Source organism: Brassica napus, chromosome C6 (assembly GCF_020379485.1).
Source record: "Brassica napus cultivar Da-Ae chromosome C6, Da-Ae, whole genome shotgun sequence".
Classification (NCBI taxonomy): domain Eukaryota; kingdom Viridiplantae; phylum Streptophyta; class Magnoliopsida; order Brassicales; family Brassicaceae; genus Brassica; species Brassica napus.
In genome coordinates, this window is record NC_063449.1 from 31,304,314 (window position 1) to 31,322,523 (window position 18,210).

The 18,210-nt window shown below is 38.3% G+C and overlaps 4 protein-coding genes across 5 annotated transcripts; 1 reads left to right on the top strand and 3 right to left on the bottom strand.

The window, feature by feature from the left end:
• Positions 1–1,665: 1,665 nt before the first annotated feature.
• Positions 1,666–2,849, top strand: BNAC06G19880D. Its single transcript, XM_013846758.3, has 2 exons — positions 1,666–1,950; positions 2,476–2,849. Exons 1-2 carry the CDS (start codon positions 1,750–1,752, stop codon positions 2,653–2,655), a joined length of 381 nt encoding a protein of 126 aa, XP_013702212.1. The 5' UTR covers positions 1,666–1,749; the 3' UTR covers positions 2,656–2,849.
• LOC106406153 (E3 ubiquitin-protein ligase RGLG4) lies at positions 2,822–5,117 on the bottom strand. Its single transcript, XM_013846756.3, has 11 exons — positions 4,878–5,117; positions 4,675–4,759; positions 4,448–4,588; positions 4,260–4,373; positions 4,094–4,191; positions 3,939–4,018; positions 3,737–3,842; positions 3,533–3,660; positions 3,328–3,436; positions 3,189–3,245; positions 2,822–3,086 (listed from the first exon to the last, which is right to left on the bottom strand). The coding sequence occupies exons 1-11, from the start codon at positions 5,013–5,015 to the stop codon at positions 3,003–3,005; spliced, it is 1,140 nt and encodes a 379-aa protein (XP_013702210.1). The 5' UTR covers positions 5,016–5,117; the 3' UTR covers positions 2,822–3,002.
• On the bottom strand, positions 4,679–13,504 carry LOC106403804 (metacaspase-7-like). 2 transcript variants are annotated; one of them, XR_007324819.1, is made up of 14 exons: positions 13,068–13,472; positions 9,682–12,918; positions 9,489–9,557; positions 9,274–9,404; positions 9,130–9,201; positions 8,971–9,041; positions 8,805–8,876; positions 8,664–8,716; positions 7,830–8,191; positions 7,523–7,700; positions 7,000–7,441; positions 6,574–6,911; positions 4,878–6,481; positions 4,679–4,773 (listed from the first exon to the last, which is right to left on the bottom strand). XR_007324819.1 is itself a non-coding variant. In XM_013846038.3 (2 exons), the coding sequence occupies exons 1-2, from the start codon at positions 13,411–13,413 to the stop codon at positions 12,152–12,154; spliced, it is 1,113 nt and encodes a 370-aa protein (XP_013701492.1). In that variant the 5' UTR covers positions 13,414–13,504; the 3' UTR covers positions 12,052–12,151. The 2 variants fall into 2 exon arrangements, 1 of the variants encoding a protein (XP_013701492.1); XM_013846038.3 differs by lacking the exons at positions 4,679–4,773; positions 4,878–6,481; positions 6,574–6,911; ... (7 more) ...; positions 9,274–9,404; positions 9,489–9,557 and having other exon boundaries at positions 12,052–12,918; positions 13,068–13,504.
• On the bottom strand, positions 6,383–8,306 carry LOC125575472 (probable leucine-rich repeat receptor-like serine/threonine-protein kinase At3g14840). Its single transcript, XM_048759833.1, has 7 exons — positions 8,300–8,306; positions 7,830–8,191; positions 7,564–7,700; positions 7,316–7,441; positions 7,000–7,248; positions 6,768–6,911; positions 6,383–6,494 (listed from the first exon to the last, which is right to left on the bottom strand). Exons 1-7 carry the CDS (start codon positions 8,304–8,306, stop codon positions 6,383–6,385), a joined length of 1,137 nt encoding a protein of 378 aa, XP_048615790.1.
• Positions 13,505–18,210: the final 4,706 nt, after the last annotated feature.

Consider the following 18,210-nt stretch of genomic DNA (forward strand, 5'->3'; position numbering starts at 1 on the left):
AGGTTGACTTGGCAATCTCAATTTATGAATATTCCGTAGATTACTAAAGGCAAAACGGGATTAGATACCCTGGTAGTCCATGCCGTAAACGATGAGTGTTGGGCTAACTTCAACCCTTCGCTATTATTTAAGCATTTATACTAATTTGGTTTAATTAATCACTATACACCAAATTCTCTATCATGTAGGTTCAACTTAATTTAATTTTCACGTATATTTCAAATTTAGAAATAAAACAAAATTTATGTAAATCAGTATTGTTACATAATAATGTTTTCAAAATAAATTTTGTTACAAAAATAAAAAAAATTTATAAATTTTATAGTAGCAATATTATACGCCACACAAATATTATTATAAAATTAGATAATATATACCACCAAATTATATTAATTTATTAACATATTTTATTGCATAACCCAAAATATTTTAGTATTAAAGAAAACTTGCACGGTCGTGTGGATCAAGATCTAGTAGTTTATTATGTTTTCTACATTTTTTATTTTTGTGAAAAATGAGAAGATTTTTTTTGTAATAAAACGTGGTGGTAAAAAATGATCTTATGTATACTTCATAAGTAAGATTGTTTTATACTCCATTCGTTTAAGAAAGATCTATGTTTTAGAAAAAAAAAAATTGTTTCTAAAAGATTTATATTTTACATTTTCAATGTATGTAATAATAACAAATTGTAAAATTTAAAGACATTAATTGTGTTTACTGAATTTTTATTGGTTAAAAATCATAGAAAATAGCTAAACACGAAAAACAATGCATTTATTGTCAAAATTTTACGTGTTTTTTTAATACTCCCTCCGTATCACTTTAAGTGGTGTTTTAAGAGAAAAAAAATTGTTTCATTTTAAGTGACGTTTTCAAGTTTCCATGTAAAAAGTAAATGCATATTTATGTTTTTGACTTTTTGTATTGAATTATTTGTACTTATTGTTATTTTTAGACAAACGAGAAAGATTGAATAAAAATTTATAATTTCTTGATCGGTGTGCAAAAACCTTTAAATCCACTTTTTTTATAGGGCAAATCTCCAAAATAACACTTTTCTAAGTTTATGTCACAAAAATAGTCCTCAAAAACTAAAATGACCAAAATAGCATTTTATCTTTTGAAAAATTAAATTTTTTTTTTATTTTTCAAAATTTGAAATCTTATCCCCAAAACCCCACTCCCCAACTCTAAACTCTAAACCCTAAACCCTAAACTCTAAACCCTAAACCCTAAATCTTAAACCCCACCCCTTAACTCTAAACCCTAATGCCTAAATTAATTTACCGTTGGGGTATAAGTGTATATTATCTCTTTTGATAAAACATTAACTGCTATTTTGGTCATTTTTATTCTTAGATGCTATATTTATGACAAAAACTTTTTTATTGCTATCCTAGTAATTTTCTCTTTTTTATACAGAGGTAGTAATTAAGTATGAAAATTCTAGAATATACATTATTTTGAAACGGAAGGAGTATATATTTTTAGCAAAACTAAAATAATATGGTGTTCCTGATCCAAAACAAATTAAGAATGGTGTTGTAACGTTGTTATTCACAAACTAGAGGGAGTCAAAAATAATTTATAAACTAATAAGGTAAACAGTGAAGCTTAAGATATATCCGGGCGCATATATAAATTATATAGAAATATAGGACTTGTTCGCATATACGCCAAAGTGAAACCAGGAAATCAAGAACCCTAGTAGAAACCAAACCAGTGCGTCTCGGAGAGAGAAAAACGATGTCGTTTCTGTACGAGAAGAGCAACGCATGGAGATGGCTAGTGAGGAAGACGCGAGATTCAAGACCCTTCTTCTTCACATTCGCTACTGTATGCGGCGTCATCCCCGGAATAATCGGCTACGGGGTTATGCAGTTCACCAATTCCACTAACCCGGAGCTCGAGGCCCGTCTCCGACAATCCGCCCGACCCGAAACCACCGTACGTACTTGCTTTTTTCTATCCCTGTAAAGGCTCTCCCTTTAAGCATTCTGATTTAGGGTTTCTTGATCTTCATTTTAGGGTTTTTTCCCCCTCTAAATATGATATCTGTTCGGTAATAGAAACATGTAATTTGTCTTCTACTGATACTTGTCGGAAAGGTAGTTTATTTTTGAGCTTTATGGTTACAGTTTGGTCTCTAGAGAAGCCTTGCTGCGGTGTGTTCTTCTCTTGAAAATGATTAGAACACATCTTGATGATGATTGTTGTGTCTCGTGCTTTCTTTCCTGCTGCTTTGTAAAGCGCCTTGGCATTCATTGAGTCCTTTAAGCCCAGTTGTTCTATGGTGAATAGGAGCTTTATGTATCTGAGTTTTCTTCCTCTGCTGGAGTGAAGTTTCTTGATCATAGCTCTGTGTGTTAATAATCTAAGGCTGATTTGTTAAATATGGTTTGTTGATACTAGCTTATATTGGTGTTTTGTGCTGATGAACAACATTTTTTTTTTTCTGAATTGTATGGTCAGATGATGGGTAAAGTAAACCAAGAGAGGCTAGCTGAGTACCTCGGGGAGTTGAAACAGAAGCAAGATACCAACGACAGATACGTGGCTGCTCTAAAGGGAGAGACTCTTACCAGGAAGCCTTACCAAAGAATTCAACCTGTGCCAAAGCCAAATGACACGGTCACAACCAAACCTCAGTAACGATGATGACTTCTTAGAAGGAGCTATTGTAATGGATGCCTCTCACTCTCGAATCTTTCTTCGATGCAAAGATAGCATGTTTCTTCCTTTTGAATCTGGCATGCTTTGTGGTTTTTGGACTGGTGCAAGATTCAGTCACTTCAAACATTTTTTTTGTGACAGTGAATAAAAATGTAAAACCCATGTTTTGTACATTTCTACTTCATCATTCTTGTTTGCAAGCTAACATCTGTAGTACATAGGATATTTAAATGGTACAAGCTGATTCTGGAACATTGTCAGAGACACTTGGTAAACAAAGCTAAAGACTCTAAGATGGAGAAAGACAGTATGTGCAAAGGCACTGATCACGTGTAAAGCCTTAGCCGGCTTGTGATCAGTACTCTGCAGATGGGACAGTTTGCTATCCTGGATCCGCAATCTCGACACGTCTGCACAAAAAGAAATAAAAATGCGAAGGTAAGTAAACTGTTCTTTTCATGAATGGGTTTGAGTAATAGGAAAACAATCAAGACTTCTTAGGTGACACTTACCATGTGACCACAGCCAAAAGCCACGTCTTTCTGGCTAGTCAGGCAAATTGGGCAACTCTGTTTTAACGAAAATCAATATCAGATGAGATTTGATTCGACAAGGGAGTAACAGAGTGAAAGGTGTAACAATTTTTCGGACCTGAGTATGTTCTTCTGATGCAGGTGATGGTAGTTCAGTACGAATAGTAGGTGTGTAAGGAGTAGGTGGTGGCCTCGGGTTTATTTTCTTAGCTAAGCCCGTTGTTTTCCTTTACAGATAAGAACATCATAAGTAGTTTAAGACAGGATAACAGAAAGACAGTAGTTAAGTTCTGTCTCTTGGAGGATAATATCAAAGGGAGTACCCGAGTAAGCTGAGTTCGGTTGCTGCTTGATACTGAAAGGGAATCTCCATTAGAGCAGCAAGAGCAAATGCGGCTTCTTTGGCTGACTCTGATGAATCTCTCTTCATGATCTCTGTGAAATTCACAAACTTTGCAGAGAGCAGATCAAGATCGAAGAACGGGGAAGGATACAAATGGAACTGAAAACTGGAAATGAGATGTTACCTGAAAGTTGTCGAACTCACGCTTAGGGATCTTGTCGTCGAACTTCCTCATGTCCTCCCATGGCCCGTCTCCAACACCGATTAAAACAATCGACAAAGCATATGAGCTGCAAGGTGAAATGAACTCTGGGATAATCAGCTTCTAAAAACAGAGTAAAACAGAGTTGCAGAAAGGAAGAAGAAGCTATTGCATGTTGTTTCACCTCGCGTTAACAATGGCGTCGATAGTTGTTCTCTCTTGTTGACTGAGTTCTCCCTCGGCCTTATCAACACCTCTCGTTACCTTCACTTTCAGAAATGTGGCTTTGTCATTAAGCGTTCATACTCTGTTTTTCAGTTAAAAAGCTTGAAACTTTACCTGCCCATCAGCGACAATCACCAGAACATGAAACTGACCGTTGTTCTTTTCAACAATGTCGACCGCAGCATCGATGAGTGGTCCGTAAGACGTTGGCCCTTTTGAAACAAAAAGCTATTCAGAAGCTTATGGTTTGGCAATGAAGGTAAGAGGTTAAGTTAAAGACCTGATAAAATCAAGTTAGGTGTGATTCTTCTGTAACATGATAAGACCTCTTCAAAGCCATGGCATGGAGAGTTGTCGCTGTGGAAACTGAACACTTCCTCATCATGGGTCGTTGCTGAATAATGGTGAAAGAAAACATAGCGAGTTAAAGATGTGAAGATGAGATTGTTTTGGGAAACAAAAACTCACAGTCGCCAAAGCCGAAACAGGGGATGAGATTGTCTTCATCGAAAGGAGCCAACGTTTGGCCGATCACAAAGATTGCCTTTTCATATGGATTCTGAGTTGCTCCGAGAGCATGAAGACTTTTTCCATTGAAAGATGTTTTCCCTGAAAAAAGATAAATCACTCTGTTTAAATTCAAAGCATGGTTGTAAATTATACAATAAGTTGTATTTTTTATGGAATACTTTTACCAGACCATTCGTTGCTCTTAGTGAAATCAATTCCAAGAATGAGATTAGATGATTCAAGACCAGCTTCTCTCAGAGCTTTTGATACCTTTTATAAAAACACTTTTAAGACTTGAAGAACTCAGAGAACATGGAAGTAGCAGAAGCCATGTTGGTCAAAAGTCAAGTCAACGACAGAACTTGAGTTATAAAGGAAAGAAAGAAACCTGGTCAAGGGAAGAGAAGCGGTCAGGGATGAGAGCGTACTTCTCCCTGGTGGCGTTTATCTTGTCGGAAACTGAGATTGAAGGATCGGACGGTGATGGACGGCTTTTGCCTTTTCCACTTCCCATACCCGTAGACATTTCTCTTGTTCTTCTTCTTCTTCTTTGAGATGGCTACTCTGAAAGACACCCAACTACTATTTTTATTAACTATCATTTAATGCAGCACCAATTACTCTATCTTCTTCTGTTGTTTGTGAACCACTTATTATTGTTAGCTGCCCCCACATGACTGAACCAAGACCCAGGAATGTTCAAAACTGTATGATATACACCGAAGATCTTATTATATGGGTAAGAAAATGACTTTGTGACCAAATATATTCTGTGTTCACACCATGACGAACAATTTTTTTGACAACCATTAGTAGCAAAAACAGTTTTGAATGAAAACAATACGCTCTAGTTAGCATATAAACGGAGCATCCACAAAAATTTCACAACCATTAGTAGGGATAGCAATCAAGGACCTGGACCGCGGGTCTGGCCCGTAAAGACTTGCTACAGGGCGGGATTGGACCTTCATTTGGTAAGCCCGCAAATTTGCGGACCTCGCGGGACGGGTTCAAAGCGGGACGGGTCGAAAGCGGGACGGGTCGAAAGCGGGATGGGTTTAACCTGCGGGATTTTGAAGACCCGCAACCCTAAGTCCCCATTTCTGCTTTCGCCTAAAACATTGAGAGAGAGAGAGAGAGAGAGAGAAAGAAGGTGATTCGACGTTATGTAGCTCCGGTGATGGTGGTTTCAGGGTCGATGATGCTTCTGGTCTCCCAAACGCCTTCAATCTGCACCGGTGGAGCTTCTTCGAGTCATCATAAGAAGTTTGAAAACTCACTTTCCACCGAAGAAGAAGATCTAGTTCCCGCCATGGGTTCTTCATAGTTTTGCCTATATGTATTTGTTCACATTATCATACATTTTGGAGTTTTAGGTTTCAATATATCTTTAACTAACTTCTATTATTCTTATTTGCAGAAGATGAAGTTGATGGTGAAGAAGAGAAATTTCCATCTTTTTGTCGCTTGTTGGTGACAAAGATGAAGAACAAGAAGTGTGATTGGTGTTTTCTTTTTATTTATTTTTGGGATTAGCATCCTTGATTTGGTGTTGGTTTTATTTAATTTTGGATTCAGAAAACTAAAGCATTTATTATGAACTTATGATTTATAATATTTGGATTCAACAACTAAAGTATTGTTTATTTTAAAAATGTTTGGAGTCTAACAAAAGTAAATAAACTAGTGTTTTGATCCAACTAAAATCCAACTAACAAGGGTTTTGCCATATCCAGTTCAATCCTCGACTAAACTCACTTACTGATGCGTTATGAAATTGATAAAGCGTCCTGAATCATGTCTTGAAGCGTTTAGGAGCCATATGTTCGTTTGTAATTCTATGTCCTGCGGGTCGATCCGCAAAGGCCTACATGTTTTGCGGTACGGGTTTGGTCAGCCATTTTGAGGACCGCAGCCCGTGCGGGCCTGACCCGCCGTGACCCGCTCGAAGACGAACCCGCTGCGGTACGAGACGGAACGGGACAGATCAACCTGTTTGACATTCCTAACCATTAGTAGCAAAAACAGTTTTTAACACTGATTTATTATAAATTATGAAAATAATATATAACCGACAATTTTACATTTTATGAAAATTTATATATCATCATCATTGCTTCTTCCCTGTTGTAATCTGTTCCAAGCCTCGGGGCTACTACTTCCATCAGCTTGTTTTGCTCCCTTGGAACATGTAACTGTGGCAGAAATCAAGATTAACCGAACACGCATAGCGAGAGATGAAACCTTCCCTTATGATCCCTAAAATAGTGGTCTTAACCAATCAATTAGGAGGTAGACGGATTGTGCGCTCGTACTGCTTCTTCCATGAACTATTTCAAGAGCCACGACGCCGCCGAAGCTGTAGACGTCTGCTTTATCTGTCAAGTGACCTCTCATTGCATACTCTGGAACCATGTATCCACTGCACAACAAACAGATTGCCTTGGTCACAAGAAATGTAAACAAAGCTGAAACTTCTTTCTTTGTGATTGAATGGTTAAACGACTCACTATGTTCCTGCGGCTTGTGTGCTCATGTGTGTGTTTTCCTCTTCATCAAGCTTAGCAAGACCGAAATCCGAAATCTTCAGGTTTAGTTCCTTGTCCAGCAAGACATTAGTGGCTTTGATGTCTCTCTGCACGATCTTGAGTCTTGATTCCCCGTGGAGGTAAGCTAATCCGCTGGCTATTCCAACGCAAATCTTCTGCCTTATCGGCCAGTCTAGTTGTATTCGAGTCTCTAGAGGACCGAAAAGTGCTCTTGGAAGATACATAGACTTTCAACTCAAAAAAGGATTGTTAAAAGGTATAAATCGTTATTAAACACCTTTCTCCATCTGACTCTTGGGTCTCAAGCAACCTCTCCACCATAAAATGCCAACCATGAAGAGCACAAGAAACACCAACGAAGCGCCTACTATTATGCCAATAGAGGTTCCACCACCAGTGAAATCTATAGCAATATCATGGGAGATAAAGTCAAGAGACAACAACGACAACAAAAAGGGTTTGTTTTGGGTTTAGTAAAGCTTACCCGGATACAGCTGATATGAGAGCGCCATATGAACCACTTACAGGAATAGCTTGAGCGCCCAAAACAATCTTATCTCCAACGTCCCATTTGTAACCATGGCCTGAAAACTCTTAACCACAGCTCTTCCAGCACCTTTTGCCTCACTCACAATATCAAAATCCTTAACCTCAAGTTTACCCTGCACATTACCACACACCCCAATATCTATAAGCATTACAATATTTTCAAATATTATAGACTCGTGCGTCTACATAATATTTCTCATAAGTTAATATATCATAATAAATCAGCTTTAAAAAACCATTACCTGAACATAAATGTCAAAGAATCGTCTCCCCAAACTGCTATACGTTATAGTGTCACCACTGAACACAGTTTCAGCGAAATGAAGATTAACGGTATAACTTCCTTCTCCAAGACAAAACGCATAGTAAGTGAGGGAAATGGCCGAGAGACGGGCATCTGTATAAAGACTACTAGGCTCTGATGTATTAGTCCATATGGTTGGTACTTTGAGATGACGTTCAACATCCAAGAAGCGCCCGGTGTTGCTAGAAACCCAAGTTGTTCTACTGTCATCGTAGATGCTATCAGAATTATCGGCTTCGTACTTAGTCCCGCTGATTGTTAGTTCATCACCCCCACAGTTTATATGAAGGTCATACAAAGCTGACAACATAAAAAAAAAGATAAATCAGATGTGAGTTCATAAATCAGATGTCTACCATCAAAGAAAGATACAAAGCTGACAACATAAATCATTTCTGCATTGTCTACCATCCATTTTGGATTTTGGTTTATTGATTGTATGTTTTGTATTATTATTTTTGATGAAATGTTAAATTTATTGATCATCGTAAAAGAATATATTTACAAGTTTACAAGAATATATTTATTAATAAGAAATAAATATTTGGCAAAACATATGTAAAAATTAGGAAAACATTAGCAAAAATTTTAATAAAAAGAACGAAATGATAATGAAAAAAATAAGAAAAGACCGAAGAAGATGCATAATATGTGTTAGTGAAGTTAATGTGATAATTACATATATATATATATATATAATTCCACAAACATTTGTTATACTAAATATTCATCAGTTATTTTACATCAAATTTACTTTACGGGTCAAACTCACAATGTTTGCATGGATGTCATGTTTTGGGTGGAAATGGAGAACTAGGTCTTCTCCTACAAAAGTTTCAAATTTGGAAAAATGAAACAGTAAATATCATTGACAGTAACAACGAATCACACACGCAAAGTTTAGTGTACTTACAAGTCTGTTAACTTCACAAGAGTACCAATGGCGCAAGGAATCGGTCCAACTAAACCCCTTGCTTGAATAACCCTATAACAACATGCAACAATATTTAATATTCCACAGCTTATTAAGTAGCCAATAACCAAAATGCAAAAACAAAAGAAACTGATTCTTTGCTTACAGTTTTGTAAGTTCTGTCCAGTTCTAGATGAAATCTGGTATAGTTCCGGTAAACTGTTGTTACTTATACGTCTATCAAGCAAAGAAAACAATGTAATAAAAATGTCAGAATCATCAAAACACATCGTCTATGATCTAAGCAAAGCAGATGAGTACTTACAAATCAGTCAACGCAGTAGGTTTGGAAAATGTACTTGGGATGTCTCCAGTCAAGTAGTTCGAGCTAAGAATGCTACGAAGAGAAAATATAGTCTCATCATTAGTAAATGAACCTATTTTAGAGAACTTGGACAAATATTCTTACATTCTTTGAATGTTCTTTAATTTCCCGAGTTCTTGAGGTAATTTCCCTGAGATCTGATTAGATTCTTAAGGGTTGTAATGTTTCCAATCTCTTTTGGGATTGGACCGCTTATCCGGTTTGCAAGCAGTTGGCTGCATTTCATCATCCAACAAAGTTGCTCAACTCAATCTATACACATACACACATGTAAAGTCTAGATGAAAAGAGATACATACAGATTTATAAGTTGCAAGGTTCCCCATTCAGGAGGAATGGAACCGTTGAGATAGTTTCTAGACAGATCACTGCAAAAGAGAAAATATGACAATTAAGTAAGGTAATACTGTAAAAGATAGTGGTTGTAGTGGAATATATTGTAATAATGAGAACGTTTTGAGTGGTAATGATTTTGCTGCTATTCAGTCTTACATCTCTCGCATAAAAGGAAGTCCTGCAAACTCTTTAGGAATCCTTGGAGGCGTGCCTTGAGAACTTTGTTTCAACAAAGACTAGGATACGACGCATGGTGATGCACAACAAAAAAATAAAATGTTATATATATGAAAAACATAAATTATATTTGATAGATCAATATACGTACATAATCATACTATAATCACTCCGTAGATCCAAAGCGTTGCTAATGGCGTTTAATCCGGTAAAACCGAATCAATTAAACCAAAACCGAAATAGAAAAATTGGTTGAAATTTGGTAATACCGAATAAACCGAATGGACGTTATTTTTAAGAAATTACAGTATATGAATATATTTGGTATTTTAACTGTTTCAACCGAATAAACCGATTAACTAAAATATATTAGTACAAATTTTATAAAAGAAGTAATAATATATACATAAATTATTATATGATCTTCACAATTAATTATTTTAATAATTTGTTATTTTGCTCTAAGTTAAAAAGGTTATTTTGTTTTTCTCATTTTGATCAAATTAACTAAAACATAATTTTTTATTTTTACTGATAAAAAATTGTGCTAAAATATAGTTATATAATAAAATAATTTATAATCATATAAACTGAAATTAGAATAATAAATATATATATATATATATATATTTATATATATATTAACATTCATTTACGGTGGCACTAAGAGCATCATTATCACAGTATGCAATTGCCGTACGTTAGCATTAGTTGAATTTAAAAAAAAAAAATTGGGTTAGTTAAAAAGAAACGTATCTTAATTAGGGGAAGGAAGAGACCAGACACGGACACGTGTTGTGTTGTGGGTGTTCAGAAGCAACCCCTGTCTCTCTCCCTTCTTCGATTTCGTCGACGACGATCTCCTCACAGAGCCGGCGATGGAGTCCAGTGTGTCGGAAGTGCGAGTCTTGTAACGAGTGGAGGTGGATTTCAATTTGAATCGGAGGTTAATCTGGATCTGCTCTCCTCCCTTCGTCTTCACAGAAACCATGTCGGACACTCTGATAAATGGATGGCTGGAGCTGGGGGTGGGATCATCGCTCAACTCCTCACTTATCCTCTCCAAACTGTAACGATTCTATTTTTGCGTTCTCACGGCCAATTTCTCTGTGATCTTCCTTGTTGATGATAATCTTCGATGGTGTTTGTTTGTTGAAATTAGGTAAATACGCGGCAACAGACGGAGCGTGATATCAAGAGGGGGAAGAGGAAGCTTGGAACTATCGAACACATGTGCCAGGTTAGTTTTGAGATTGTGTATTGCGCTTGAGAGAGAGTCTGAGAGAATTGATTACTGGATTTTCTTATGAATGTTCGAAGATTTTTGAAATGATCTTCGAGTTGCCTTTGGATTGCATGACAAGTTCTTGATTTGTATTTGAAAGGTTGTGAAATAAGAGGGAGCGTTTATACGGTGGATTGGCTCCGTCTCGCTGGAACCGCGGCGTCACATGTGACATATTCTTGATTTGTATTCTGTGTGTTGAAGTTTTAGGAAAGAGGCTAAACTCGGAGCAACAGTCACATAGACATTTCTTCTTGGAGCTGTGGCTAAACTTGGAGCAACAGTCACAACTTATCCTCTCTTGGTTGTAATGTCACGACTTCAAGCCAAACAGGTCACAACAGGGGACAAAAGACATCAGTACAAAGGTTCTTGGTTGTACAATATTGTCTCCTAATTAGAAGTTAAATATTTCCCCTTCAGCTTAGGCTTGTTATAGCTCCATGCTCAGATAAAGCGCTTGCTCTAGACAGTTGAACGCTTTCTTGTAGCTCAAGAAACCCATAAACCAGAAATCAAAGCCATCCACCGTGACTACTTCTAGGTAGTTCTGACATGGCTTCTTGTGTTCACACTCTGGTTCACTCCATTGATCTTGGACAATGGGATTGACACTTTGTAGTGAACCCTAGTTCAATGTTATGTTATGTTTCTTAAGCTCCGACTTCTTCCAAATAATTCTCGTTTATTTTACTAATCTTTGGTTTTATCTTTTTATTTAAAAATCTATGTTCAAAATGTTATGTTTAATAATTTAATCAATAAATTTGAAGTTTAAAAAAAAAATAATGTAATATTTTTTTTAAGAACCCGAAAATAAGAAACTTGCAATGGACACACAAATATGTTCATCTCTTAACTAAGTCTCTTAAACTCATTTTTTTCCACTAAAAATTATTAAAAAAAAGATTAAGAACTCCTAAACGAGTACGTGGGGTGGGATAACGATGCTCTAATTTTTTTTTTTTTTTTTTTTTTTTTTTGAGCACACAACGATGCTCTAATTACTCTCTATCTTCTTCTGCTGTTTGTGAACCACTTATTGTTAACTGCCCCCACATGAGTGAACCAATACCTAGGAATATATACTCTGTGTTCACACCATGTCGAACAAAAACTTTCACAACCATCAGTAGCAAAAACAGTTTTGAATGAAGACAATAGTTAGCATATAAACGGAGCATCCACAAAACGGTCATTACAATACAATCCTGGTCTCTGAGTAAACCCTTGTTCTTTCAGCATCTCTCTTGCTCTCAAAACCAGTTCCCTATTGGTGATCTTATCTTTCTCCCCACCACCTTCCGACAAAACCATCTGAATCGCGTTACTAAAAGCTCCATAAGCTTCTCCACTCTTCTTCACATCTGCTGATGTCTCATCCGTTTGACACCCACTCAACAGTATCCCTCTGTCTGGAACCAATCCACTGCTTGATCCTCCTCTATAGATCTCACGACCACTCTCAACTAAACCACTTTGATCTAGCTTGGTGAGCATCGCTTTTATGAACTTCTTCACCTTGGGACTCGCATCTTCACCGAACACATCGAAAAGGGTCGGTCTGATTTTACCAATCTCGATGTTGTCTTTGCCAGTTTTCTCTTTGAGAACGTTGATGAAGCTCTCCATTGGCAGATACCTTGATTTGCCAACTTCGTATCTCGCTGTGATCTCAATCTTGTCTTGTTCTTCCTGAGATCTCCAGATCCCACAAAGCGCAAGAAACTTCATCAACACGCTATAAAAGAAGTTCCATATCTCGAGTTCGAAAAAGTAAGCTTTTGGTTCTTGGTTTCGGTTCTTATTGGTGCTCTCTCCAATATGTTCCTTGGCTCCATCGATGAGTCCACCACTGTGACAAGAGTCTGATACGAACGTAATCTTACACCCTGGGGGAACCTGGTCCACTAACTCCCTGAAATCATCATCTGCAAATGCAACACACAAGACGGTACCCATTATTCTATCAATGTCCAAACATCATTCAAAACAGAGTACTCTGTTTCTCTCTGTTTGTGAACAGAGTACTCTGTTCTTTCTTTAGAAACGGAGAACTAAATGTAAATGATCTGCTTACCAGGGATTGGATTCATGTCGCAAGGAACAATACACTCATCAAACCCTGTTTCATCCTCCTCCCCTTCTTCCAGTGGGACCCTCGTACCGTGTCCACTATAATGCACGAACAGAACATCACCGGACTTTGCTGGCGTTATGAGTTCAGACAAGGCATTACGGATGTTTTTGCCTGTGGGTTGCGTGTAAGAATCGTCGGTGTCGATCAGCACCGTGATGTCTTCCTCGGAGAACCCGTACCGGTCAACGAGGCACTTGTGCATCCGGTGAACGTCGTTGACGCAGCCTTTTAGTTCTATCTTAGTTCCTGGATAGTTGATCCCGATCAACACAGCTTTCTTCGCCATTGTTTGGTAAGAACCTTCAAAGTTCTTTGCAAGGAAGAAAACTTTTGACTAGATCTAAATATTCGTTGTTGGGTGTTGTTTAGTGGACTCCATGTTTGTTTATTCAATTGCAAGTCTTTTTCACGTGGCTTGAACTATTTGGAAAATAATACTATTAGCCAACGGACACGGTATTAAAAGTCACGAGCTCTAGTGATTTTCAAAATACATTTACATGAATTTTCCTTTTTTTCTTTAACATTAACTTTTTTTTTTTTGAACATTTTCTTGCATATATTAAAAAGGAAGAAGCAAAAGGGTTACAATGCCCTACTTTTAGTGTTTTTGCCCGAACTAGAATTTAGAAACCCATTAAGAACCTAACTTTGGAAAAGCCGGATCAAGTAAATGCCCAAAATAAAAAGCCCAACAATAGTAACTAGAGAGGAAGGGAGAAGGGAAAAGTACGAACCCTAGTTATGATCTAACTAGTTCCGTCGAGAGAGAACCAAAGTTGTAAAATAGCACTTGCCTTTGTGTTATTCTCAGGTCTCAAGGCAGAGATTTTGTTCTTGATCATGCTCTTAAACCTTTTCCAAAGTGAATCTGTTGATCTGTATTTCCCTCGATGCAGTCTTTCATTTCTTTCCCACCACAGTTCGTAAATTGTCGCTTGCCAAGAGAGGAGAGATAGGTATTTATGATGTCTTGATCCAGAGAGGGACAGGAGAGAGTGAGTTACGTCATTCCAGGAGTTCGAAGAGGAAGTGATACGAAGCCTTGTAGCAAAGTGATTCCTTGAAAATGGGCATTCAAAATACAGGTGATCCCTTGACTCATTGGAGCTATTACAGAGGAGGCAGAGAATATCGGTTTGCAAGCCCCAAGAGATGAGTCGATCACGAGTAGGGCTCCTGTTCAATAGCATTAGCCAAGCGAGAGAGCTGTGTTTTGGTATACTTTTTTGAACCAGATGATATGGTGCCAAGGAACTGTTGGCGTATCCTCAAAGAATGAGTGGTAGACAGTTGAAGGGGAGAAAGTATGCTTAGGCGTGCCATTGACAATCCATTCAGTGGTGCTCGGCTCGTCAGTAAGCGATATAGTGGTGAGGTGAATCTGAACTTCCTCCATCCGTTGAGATCGAGCATGACGCAGTGACCAGTCACCATTGATCCAGAGGTCAGCAACCAAGGTGGAAAGTGGAATGCCCGTGAGACGGGGGGCCTTGAGCTCCGATGAAGGTGATGAGGCGACCATACTGCGTCCAGGGATCCAACCAAAACTTGACATCGCTTCCATTGCCAGGAGAGATCCTAATCCATTTAAGCACTGTCTCGCGTTCCGCCAGAATCCTTTTGAAAATCCAGGTATGACTTTGCCTTGGCTTAATTTCCCAGATGCTCTCATCTTTGATCACATTGTCTTGGATCCATGCCACCCACACTGACTCTTTTCTAAACAGCAGGAGCCAGAGAAACTTGATCTGTTCCAGAGAGCAAGGTTTCGAAGGCCTAGCCCTCCATTCTGTCTAGGAGTTGTGACTTTTTCCCATGCGACCGGAGCTACATATTTGCCTTCCAGCGTACCTTTCCATAAGAATGCATTGCACATCTTATCGATGAGATTGATGCATTCTTTAGGAAGAATAAAGGCTCCACTCCAGAAGTTGGTAATGCCTCCTATTACCGTAGAGATAAGGACCTGTCTACCAGCAAATGATACATATTTTGAAGTCCATGAATTGATTTTTGATTTGATTTGCTGCAGGAGAGGTTCACAGTTGGCGAGGGAGAGCTTCCGAGTGTTCAGTGGCAAGCCTAGGTATCGAATGGGGAAGGAGCCAGCCGGGATACCACTTGTCGAGACAATAGTTTCGATTTCAGGTTCAGTCAAGCCGCTAGAGAAGAAGCAAGATTTCTCAACACTCACTGAGAGACCAGAGAACGCCTTGAACTCCTCGAGGACTTGGAGGAACATTTGGACAGAGTTGAGAGAGCCATCAGTAAAGATGAGGATGTCATCTGCAAAACATAAGTGGGTGAGTCCTGATTCTTGACATCTAGGGTGAAAACCGAACCTTCCTGATTGTGCTGCCTCGTTTAATTTATTAGATAGAATGTTCATGACCAGGCCGAAGAGGTAAGGAGAGAGCGGATCCCCATAATATAATCCTCTAGTCCCTTTGAGGAACCCGTGAAGCCTACCGTTGATTCCCACTGAGAAGGAGGGCGATGTGAAGCAACCAATGAGCCATTGGATGTAGTCTGGGGGCAAGTTGAGGGATTGGAGGCAGGCTATAAGGAAGTCCCATCTAACAGTATCAAATGCCTTGGCAATATCAATCTTGAGGGTGAGTTTTTTCTCTGAGTTCTTGTAACGACCGTGACCCAATATGGGAAAGCCCATTTGTTTTATTTTTAATTAAAACCCAAAATCCCCTTTTTATTTATTTTGTCCCACATTGGAAGTTTAGAAAACCTTCCTCCATTCCCTTCTCCTATATAAGGAACTCTACCCTTTATTTTCATTCTCATCAAGTCAAAGTATTTCTTTGCACGTGACGAGTTGTTGTTGAATTATATGACGACCAGTCACTAGTGAATTTTTCCGGTGGGATTTCCGGGTGAGCTTCCGGTGAGATTTTTGGGCGAGCTTCCGACAGGATTTCTTGACGAGCTTCCGGTGAATTTTTCTTGTAAGTTTGCCGCCTCCTTATTTCTAGTATAGGAAATAGGTTATTTTAGGAAAGTTTCTATATTAGGAAAGTTTCTATTTTAGGAAAGTTTCTGTTTAGAAAACGTTACTATTTTTAGAAAGGTTCTAGTTTAGGAAAGTTTCCATTTTTAGAAACTTTATTTCCTGAGACTATGAGCCTAAGCCGTTGATACTCGTGTTGCAGTTGACGTCAGTTGACCATCTTTCGTTGATCATTCCAGCCAGTGACTAAGGTGAGGGTCTTTTCTCGAGCTTCTCTTACACGGCTTAGTACCACGAATAAGTATAATTTATTTCTAATGTGTTTCCGTCTGCGTGAAATTGAGTCTGTCATTGCTTGTTTAGTTTGTAAGTTCTTTGCTTAAACTGGAACTAGGGTTATAGATGGTTCAACAATACTTGTTCATTTATAATTGGATGTATATTGATGTGATTTGGATGAAAGCCGACCATGGGTGTATCGGCTACATTGGGTGTGGTGTTTGCCGCGGCACAGCGTAGTCGACCTGTTGTGCCAAGGCGGGGAGGTCGATAAATCGTCTACGGGCGTGTGTTACCGAACACATATTCGGTGGTGTTTTTGGCCTGTTAGTGGGCAGTTTGTTTGATCTCTGGGTACTTTAGGTACCGTGTTTGCAACGTGTTAGAATTAAATTATATTTATTCGGAGTACTCTGTCCGGGTCCATGGACTTCGGGTTTAGTATCCCATACTTCACTGAGTGACTCCCCTGTTACTCACCCCTCTTTCTTCCCCATTTCAGGTGAGATAGATGAGTATATGATATTTGGACTGATTGGTGCTACTGGACTTTTTATTCGGATATTTATTTGGGTTTTGGGTGAGTGTAATTGGGTATATGGGCTTTTATTATACGTGATATTGTTGGTGGCCCGCTGTTCTCCGGATTGGAGGTGACGAGTGTCACAGTTCTGCTTATGATAACCGGACACTAACTCGGAGGCTAGGAGGCAATTTTCCAATAAGAGCCTGCCTTTGATGAAAGCGGTTTGGTTAGGTAGGATGATGGTGGGGAGAAGGGGTTTTAGGCGGTTGACTAAGATCTTGAAAATCACTTTATAGAGGGTATTACAGTATGATATGGGCCAGTAGTCTTTGATAATAGTCGCACCAGGAAATTTAGGTAGTAAAGTCAGGATGGTCGCATTTGTAGATGAGGGCATGATGAAGGTTTTGAAGTAAGATGTTATCGAGTTAATGACTTCCTGGCCTAAGAGATTCCAGGCGGCGGTATAGAAGCCTGAGGTGAAACCATCGGGTCCTAGAGTCTTGTTTTTATTAAGCTTAAACATTGTCTTTGTGATGTTTTCAGGTGTGGGCAGCCTGGTAAGCAGAGCTGCTTGAGCTTGAGAGCAGGAAAACCTTGCTGTGCGGATCATGTCAGCAACAGAGGCGATCATGAGGGTAGTTGTTTGTGGCGTTGGGGGTCCCAGAATACTCAAGAAGTGCTCAACCGCCAGTCTTACAATTTCTTCAGGTGAAGATGCCTCAATACCAGTGACACTGATGAGGATAATGATTGAGTTGAAGGCCTTCCTGGCTTTAGCTACCATGAGGATAATGATTAACATTAACTTTCCATAGATTTTTCTTTTAACATTAATTTTCATAGATTTTAAGGTTAAGAATTAATGATTGTCGTTAAAATATAACATCGACATGATTGGGTGTTGTTATTGGACTTCATGAATCATGATTCCCTATTCACATTGGGAGTTTGTACATTTTTTTTGATAACTATATTTTATAAACAAAGAAACAAGTTTTAGAAATATACAGAGATGCACCCAAAAATGACTCAAACAGGCGAGGAGCCAAAATGGACAAACTTAGCTGAAAACCACTAATCAGACAGGAACCATATTATTGTCAAAGTATTCTTAAGCCAAAAAGGATATCCCCTAGCTACATTATATTGGGAGTTTAATTTGTTAATAATATCAGTAAATTGATTTTTTTTTCTTTGATCAAAATATCAGTAAATTGTTTACATAATAAATTTAGTAGCTTAAAAAAAATAATAATTCAGTAGGCTTTTTTTGTTGGTAAACAAATAAAAAAAACACTAAGCTTTAACTT

What these genes read in the sequence shown, in the direction of transcription:
- BNAC06G19880D (XM_013846758.3), top strand. Translation starts at nt 1,750, where the DNA reads ATGTCGTTTCTGTACGAGAAGAGCAACGCATGGAGATGGCTAGTGAGG. An exon ending in CCGCCCGACCCGAAACCACC is followed by an intron (nt 1,951 to 2,475) that starts GTACGTACTTGC and finishes TTGTATGGTCAG; the next exon opens with ATGATGGGTAAAGTAAACCA.
- LOC106406153 (XM_013846756.3), bottom strand. Translation starts at nt 5,015, where the DNA reads ATGTCTACGGGTATGGGAAGTGGAAAAGGCAAAAGCCGTCCATCACCG. An exon ending in CTGTTTCGGCTTTGGCGACT is followed by an intron (nt 4,374 to 4,447) that starts GTGAGTTTTTGT and finishes ACCATTATTCAG; the next exon opens with CAACGACCCATGATGAGGAA. An exon ending in GTGAGTTCGACAACTTTCAG is followed by an intron (nt 3,661 to 3,736) that starts GTAACATCTCAT and finishes CTCTCTGCAAAG; the next exon opens with TTTGTGAATTTCACAGAGAT.
- LOC125575472 (XM_048759833.1), bottom strand. An exon ending in TGGGCGCTCAAGCTATTCCT is followed by an intron (nt 7,442 to 7,563) that starts GTAAGTGGTTCA and finishes ATATTGCTATAG; the next exon opens with ATTTCACTGGTGGTGGAACC. An exon ending in CAAGAGTCAGATGGAGAAAG is followed by an intron (nt 7,249 to 7,315) that starts GTGTTTAATAAC and finishes GTATCTTCCAAG; the next exon opens with AGCACTTTTCGGTCCTCTAG.
- LOC106403804 (XM_013846038.3), bottom strand. Translation starts at nt 13,413, where the DNA reads ATGGCGAAGAAAGCTGTGTTGATCGGGATCAACTATCCAGGAACTAAG. An exon ending in CGACATGAATCCAATCCCTG is followed by an intron (nt 12,919 to 13,067) that starts GTAAGCAGATCA and finishes TTGCATTTGCAG; the next exon opens with ATGATGATTTCAGGGAGTTA.